The sequence below is a fragment of the Penaeus vannamei genome, chromosome 17, assembly GCF_042767895.1.
Source record: "Penaeus vannamei isolate JL-2024 chromosome 17, ASM4276789v1, whole genome shotgun sequence".
Classification (NCBI taxonomy): Eukaryota; Metazoa; Arthropoda; class Malacostraca; order Decapoda; family Penaeidae; genus Penaeus; species Penaeus vannamei.
Window position 1 is genome coordinate 3,033,237 of NC_091565.1, and position 7,500 is coordinate 3,040,736.

Here is a 7,500-nt window from a genome sequence, read left to right on the forward strand (position 1 = left end):
TCCTTCCTTCCTTTCTTTCTTTCTTTCTTCTTCTTCTTCCTCCTCCTCCTCCTCCTCCAAGTGACACAGCAACCGCGTCCAGGTGACACAGCAACCGCGTCCAAGTGCCACAGCAACCGCGTCCAAGTGACACAGCAACCGCGTCCTCCTCTGCCGTCCGCGGGACTCAGGCCACCAGATGGATTGGTCAGCGTCCCGTATTGTCTTCTCTGGCGCTTCCGTCTTGATGAAGGTCCTGTGGAATTCCAACCCGGGCGGTGTTTTTTTTCTTTTTTCTTTCTTTTTCTTTTCTATCTTTTCTTTTTCTTTTCTATTTTTTTCTTTCTTTCTTTCTTCTTCTTCTTCATCTACTTCTTCTTCTTCTTCTTCTTCTTTCTCCTCCTCCAAGTGACACAGCAACCGCGTCCAGGTGACACAGCAACCGCGTCCAAGTGACACAGCAACCGCGTCCAAGTGACACAGCAACCGCGTCCAGGTGACACAGCAACCGCGTCCAAGTGACACAGCAACCGCGTCCAAGTGACACAGCAACCGCGTCCAAGCGACACAGCAACCGCGTCCTCCTCTGCCGTCCGCGGGACTCAGGCCACCAGATGGATTGGTCAGCGTCCCGTATTGTCTTCTCTGGCGCTTCCGTCTTGATGAAGGTCCTGTGGAATTCCAACCCGGGCGGTGTTTTTTTTCTTTTTTCTTTCTTTTTCTTTTCTATCTTTTCTTTTTCTTTTCTATTTTTTTCTTTCTTTCTTTCTTCTTCTTCTTCATCTACTTCTTCTTCTTCTTCTTCTTCTTTCTCCTCCTCCAAGTGACACAGCAACCGCGTCCAAGCGACACAGCAACCGCGTCCAAGTGACACAGCAACCGCGTCCAAGTGACACAGCAACCGCGTCCAAGTGACACAGCAACCGCGTCCAAGTGACACAGCAACCGCGTCCAGGTGACACAGCAACCGCGTCCAAGTGACACAGCAACCGCGTCCAAGTGACACAGCAACCGCGTCCAAGTGACACAGCAACCGCGTCCTCCTCTGCCGTCCGCGGGACTCAGGCCACCAGATGGATTGGTCAGCGTCCCGTATTGTCTTCTCTGGCGCTTCCGTCTTGATGAAGGTCCTGTGGAATTCCAACCCGGGCGGTGTTTTTTGTCTTTTTTCTTTCTTTTTCTTTTCTATCTTTTCTGTTTCTTTTCTATTTTTTTCTTTTTTTCTTTCTTTCTTCTTCTTCTTCTTCTTCCTCCTCCTCCAAGTGACACAGCAACCGCGTCCAAGTGACACAGCAACCGCGTCCAAGTGACACAGCAACCGCGTCCAAGTGACACAGCAACCGCGTCCAGGTGACACAGCAACCGCGTCCTCCTCTGCCGTCCGCGGGACTCAGGCCATCAGATGGATTGGTCAGCGTCCCGTATTGTCTTCTCTGGCGCTTCCGTCTTGATGAAGGTCCTGTGGAATTCCAACCCGGGCGGTGTTTTTTTTCTTTTTTCTTTCTTTCTCTTTTCTATCTTTTCTTTTTCTTTTCTATTTTTTTCTTTTTTTCTTTCTTTCTTCTTCTTCTTCATCTACTTCTTCTTCTTCTTCTTCCTCCTCCTCCAAGTGACACAGCAACCGCGTGCAAGTGACACAGCAACCGCGTCCAAGTGACACAGCAACCGCGTCCTCCTCTGCCGTCCGCGGGACTCAGGCCACCAGATGGATTGGTCAGCGTCCCGTATTGTCTTCTCTGGCGCTTCCGTCTTGATGAAGGTCCTGTGGAATTCCAACCCGGGCGGTGTTTTTTTTCTTTTTTCTTTCTTTCTCTTTTCTATCTTTTCTTTTTCTTTTCTATTTTTTTTCTTTTTTTCTTTCTTTCTTCTTCTTCTTCATCTACTTCTTCTTCTTCTTCTTCCTCCTCCTCCAAGTGACACAGCAACCGCGTCCAAGTGACACAGCAACCGCGTCCAAGTGACACAGCAACCGCGTCCAAGTGACACAGCAACCGCGTCCAAGTGACACAGCAACCGCGTCCAGGTGACACAGCAACCGCGTCCAAGTGACACAGCAACCGCGTCCAAGTGACACAGCAACCGCGTCCAAGTGACACAGCAACCGCGTCCTCCTCTGCCGTCCGCGGGACTCAGGCCATCAGATGGATTGGTCAGCGTCCCGTATTGTCTTCTCTGGCGCTTCCGTCTTGATGAAGGTCCTGTGGAATTCCAACCCGGGCGGTGTTTTTTTTCTTTTTTCTTTCTTTCTCTTTTCTATCTTTTCTTTTTCTTTTCTATTTTTTTCTTGTTTTCTTTCTTTCTACTTCTTCTTCCTCCTCCAAGTGACACAGCAACCGCGTCCAAGTGACACAGCAACCGCGTCCAAGTGACACAGCAACCGCGTCCAAGTGACACAGCAACCGCGTCCAGGTGACACAGCAACCGCGTCCAAGTGACACAGCAACCGCGTCCAAGTGACACAGCAACCGCGTCCAAGTGACACAGCAACCGCGTCCAAGTGACACAGCAACCGCGTCCAGGTGACACAGCAACCGCGTCCAAGTGACACAGCAACCGCGTCCAGGTGACACAGCAACCGCGTCCTCCTCTGCCGTCCGCGGGACTCAGGCCATCAGATGGATTGGTCAGCGTCCCGTATTGTCTTCTCTGGCGCTTCCGTCTTGATGAAGGTCCTGTGGAATTCCAACCCGGGCGGTGTTTTTTTTCTTTTTTCTTTCTTTCTCTTTTCTATCTTTTCTTTTTCTTTTCTATTTTTTTCTTGTTTTCTTTCTTTCTACTTCTTCTTCTTCTTCTTCTTCCTCCTCCAAGTGACACAGCAACCGCGTCCAAGTGACACAGCAACCGCGTCCAAGTGACACAGCAACCGCGTCCAAGTGACACAGCAACCGCGTCCAGGTGACACAGCAACCGCGTCCAAGTGACACAGCAACCGCGTCCAAGTGACACAGCAACCGCGTCCAAGTGACACAGCAACCGCGTCCAAGTGACACAGCAACCGCGTCCAGGTGACACAGCAACCGCGTCCAAGTGACACAGCAACCGCGTCCTCCTCTGCCGTCCGCGGGACTCAGGCCATCAGATGGATTGGTCAGCGTCCCGTATTGTCTTCTCTGGCGCTTCCGTCTTGATGAAGGTCCTGTGGAATTCCAACCCGGGCGGTGTTTTTTTTCTTTTTTCTTTCTTTTTCTTTTCTATCTTTTCTTTTTCTTTTCTATTTTTTTCTTTCTTTCCTTTCTTTCTTTCTTCTTCTTCTTCATCTACTTCTTCTTCTTCTTCCTCCTCCTCCTCCAAGTGACACAGCAACCGCGTCCAGGTGACACAGCAACCGCGTCCAAGTGACACAGCAACCGCGTCCAGGTGACACAGCAACCGCGTCCTCCTCTGCCGTCCGCGGGACTCAGGCCATCAGATGGATTGGTCAGCGTCCCGTATTGTCTTCTCTGGCGCTTCCGTCTTGATGAAGGTCCTGTGGAATTCCAACCCGGGCGGTGTTTTTTTTCTTTTTTCTTTCTTTCTCTTTTCTATCTTTTCTTTTTCTTTTCTATTTTTTTTCTTTTTTTCTTTCTTTCTTTCTTCTTCTTCTGCTTCTTCTTCTTCCTCCTCCTCCTCCAAGTGACACAGCAACCGCGTCCAAGTGACACAGTAACCGCGTCCAAGTGACACAGCAACCGCGTCCAAGTGACACAGCAACCGCGTCCAAGTGACACAGTAACCGCGTCCAAGTGACACAGCAACCGCGTCCAAGTGACACAGCAACCGCGTCCAAGTGACACAGCAACCGCGTCCAAGTGACACAGCAACCGCGTCCAAGTGACACAGCAACCGCGTGCAAGTGACACAGCAACCGCGTCCAAGTGACACAGCAACCGCGTCCAGGTGACACAGCAACCGCGTCCAAGTGACACAGCAACCGCGTCCAGGTGACACAGCAACCGCGTCCTCCTCTGCCGTCCGCGGGACTCAGGCCATCAGATGGATTGGTCAGCGTCCCGTATTGTCTTCTCTGGCGCTTCCGTCTTGATGAAGGTCCTGTGGAATTCCAACCCGGGCGGTGTTTTTTAATTTTTTCTTTTTCTTTTTTGTCTTTTTTTTCGTTTTTTCTTTTCCTTTTTTCCTTTTTCTTTTCTTTTCCTTTTCTTCTTCTTCGTGGTCGTCTTCTTCTTTCTTTTCTTTTTTTCAGTTTCTTTTTCTTTTCCTTTTCTTTCTTCTTCTTCTTCTTCTCCTCCTCCTCCTTCTTCTTTTTCATCGTCTTCTTCTTCTTTTTCTTCGGCTTCTTTCTCTTCTTTTTCTTCTTCTTCGTCGTCGTCGTCGTCTTCTTCTTATTCTTATTCTTCTTCTTCTCCTCCTCCTCCTCCCCCTCCTCCTCCTCTTCTTCTTCTTCTTCTTCTTCTTCTTCTTCTTCTTCCTCTACTTCTTCTTCTTCTTCTCCTCCTCCTCCTCCCATATGTCGGCCACCCTTCCCATAGACCGCCTGATCCTCTGACCTCACTCGACCTCCCTTCGCTTCCGTTCACCTGTCCTCACCTGCCTTGTTTATCGTCGTTTATCGCGTTGATTCTCCCTTCTACCGTTCATGTATGTATATATATATATATATATATATATATATATATATATATATATATATATATATATATGTATGTGCGTGTGTGTGTGTGTGTGTGTGTGTGTGTGTGTGTGTGTGTGTGTGTGTGTGTGTGTGTGTGTGTGTGTGTGTGTTTTTGTGTGTGCGTGCGTGTGTGTGTGTGTGTGTGTGTGTGTGTGTGTGTGTGTGTGTGTGTGTGTGTGTGTGTGTGTGTGTGTGTGTGTGTGTGTGTGTGTGTGTGTGTTGTGAGTGAGTGAGTGTGTGTGTGTGTGTGAGAGAGGTTGCGAGTGCGAGTGCGTGTGCGTGTGCGTGTGTGTTTTTGTGTGTGTGTGTGCGTGTGTGTGTGTGTTTTGTGTGTGTGTGTGTGTGTGTGTGTGTGTGTGTGTGTGTGTGTGTGTGTATGCGTGCGAGTGCGAGTGCGAGTGCGAGTGCGTGTGCGTGTGCGTGTGTGTGTGTGTGTGTGAATGCGAGTGTGTGTGTGTGTGTGTGCGTATGTGTGTGTGTGTATGTATTTATATATGTACCAATCTGTCTGTCTATTTGTAAAGCGAAACGCACAAAGTTCACATCCCACAATTCCTCTCGTTACCCATTTTTTCCCCTTCACAGATCACCCTTAAGGGGAAATGCACGGCGAGGAGACGACGGTGAGTGTCGGGGCCTCTAACTTCGCCCATACGACGCTAACTTTGGCTAAATCATTTACCGGTAACCGTGTACTTTTATGGAGGAGGGGGGGAGGGGGGAGGGGGGTCGTGGGTCGTGTCGTCGTGCATATAAGTGAGTGAGTGAGTGTGTGTGTGTGTGTGTGTGTGTGTGTGTGTGTGTGTGTGTGTGTGTGTGTGTGTGTGTGTGTGTGTGTGTGTGTGTGTGTGTGTGTGTGTGTGTGTGAATGTATGTATGTATACATACATACATATATATATATATATATATATATATATATATATATATATATATACATACATACATATATATATATATATATATATATATATATATATATATATATATATATATATATATATATATATATATATATATATATATATATATATATACAAACATACACACTAACACACGCACTCACACACACACACTAATGCACGCACTCACACATACAGTATATAGGGCAATTCACAATTCTTATTATAATGATCCACTTTAAAATGTTCTGTAATATTTTCATATCACGTTACCACTTGTGTTATATTTTTTGTAATGTTAATATTTATTACTTGGCTTTTCCATTATCTTACACTTCTTCTTTTCCGGAGACACTTCAGAATTTCTCGATTGCATGAGACCGCTGAATGATTGGCAGCTGGTGAGGTCGACGCCCACTTTGCTAAACTGCATTCATAAGGGTCCTCTTGAGTGCCCCTTCCCCCCTTTCCTCTCCCCCTTACTCCTTCTTCCTTTTTCTTCCCTGTTTTCTCTCTCTTCTTTATTCCCTTCGCTCTCTTTCCCCCTCTCTTGCCTTTCCTTTCGTCCTTACTTTCTCATTCCATTTTTTTTACTTCCCTTGTTCCCATCTATTCACCCCCTTCGTCTACTTCTCTGTTCCTCTTTTCAATTTCCTTTTTCCTTCCTTCATCTCCTTTACTTCCTTTCTCCCTCTCCCTTCTCACCTCTTCAACCCTTCGACATGGACCCTTACCCCTTTGTACCCCCTTGGCACCCTAATTTCCCTCCTTCGATACAGTCCATTTGGCCCTCTCTCCATCCTCTCCTTTATCTTCATCTTTCTTTCTTTCTCCCTCCTCTTCCCCCCTACCCTCTCACCTCTCATTCTCTACTCCTATGCCCTTAACTTGTCATTCCCACCTCTTTCTTCCTCCCTCATCTCCCTTTCTTTCTCCTTAGATCATATACTCTGCCTCCCTCTCTCCTTCCATCCTCTCCTCTCCTTCTTCCCTTCATTTCTTCCTTCTTCTCTCCCCTCCACCCTCTCTCTCTCCCGTCTTACCTCTCTCCTTCGTCCCATTTCCCTCCCCTCCCCCCATCTTTCGTCCATCTCCCCCAATCCCTCTCCCAATCCATCCCTCTCTCTTCTCCCTCCCCCTCTCCCCTTCGTCCCATCTCCCTCTCCCTTCCCCCTCGCCCCATCTCCTCTCACCCTCGCCCCTCTCCCTCCCCCTCGCCCCTCTCCCTCCTCCCTCGCCCTCTCCCTCCCCCTCCACCCTCCTCCCCCTCGCCCCACTCCCTTCCCCCTCGCCCCTCTCCCTCCTCCCTCGCCCCTCTCCCTTCCCCCTCGCCCCTCTCCCCTCCTCCCATCTCCCTCTCCCTTCCCCCTCGCCCCTCTCCCTCCCCCTCGCCCTTCTCCTCCCCCTCTCGCCCCTCTCCCATCCCCCCTCCACCCTCCTCCCTTCCTCCACCCTCTCCCATCCTCCCTCCCCCCCCCTCCGCCCCTCTCCCTACCTATATGGCAACGTCGGGGTTCGTTTTAGAAGCTTTTTGAATGTAAAGTCAATCCCCCACAACCTTATTGGGTTCCAAGGACACATGCCCGCCCACGATGAAATTGGATTTGCTCCACCCACGTCTTAGGGTAAAGAAAGGCGGAGAATGGGGAAGAAACGGTGAGAATAAGGGGGAGCTAAACGGGAGGGGGAGTGAAGGAAGGAAGGGGGGAAATGAGAAAGGGAGAATAACAAAGAAATAGAGGAAGAGAATACGTGGGATTGGCTTTGCTCGGCTCCACCCACTTCTTAGGGTAAAGAAAGGCGGGGAATGGGGAAGAAACGGTGAGAATAAGGGGGAGCTAAACGGGAGGGGAGTGAAGGAAGAAAGGGGGAATAAGAAAGAAATAAAGGAAGAGAATACGTGGGTTTGACTTTGCTCGGCCCCCCCCCACGTCTTATGCTGGAGAAAGGGAGAGAATGGGGGAAAGATGGTGGGGATGAGGGAGTTAACTGGGAAAGGGACTCGATGAA

General features: G+C 49.1%; 1 protein-coding gene across 1 annotated transcript in view; it reads left to right on the forward strand.

The window, feature by feature from the left end:
* The window catches only part of LOC113829031 (uncharacterized), a 31,089-nt gene that overhangs the window by 4,325 nt on the left and 19,264 nt on the right, over nucleotides 1-7,500 (forward strand). The window contains exons 3-7 of the mRNA XM_070132386.1: nucleotides 92-232; nucleotides 499-601; nucleotides 2,508-2,613; nucleotides 2,985-3,077; nucleotides 3,337-3,442. Of these exons, the coding sequence (XP_069988487.1) occupies nucleotides 92-232; nucleotides 499-601; nucleotides 2,508-2,613; nucleotides 2,985-3,077; nucleotides 3,337-3,442 (549 nt within the window). The remainder of the gene's footprint in view (nucleotides 1-91; nucleotides 233-498; nucleotides 602-2,507; nucleotides 2,614-2,984; nucleotides 3,078-3,336; nucleotides 3,443-7,500) is intronic.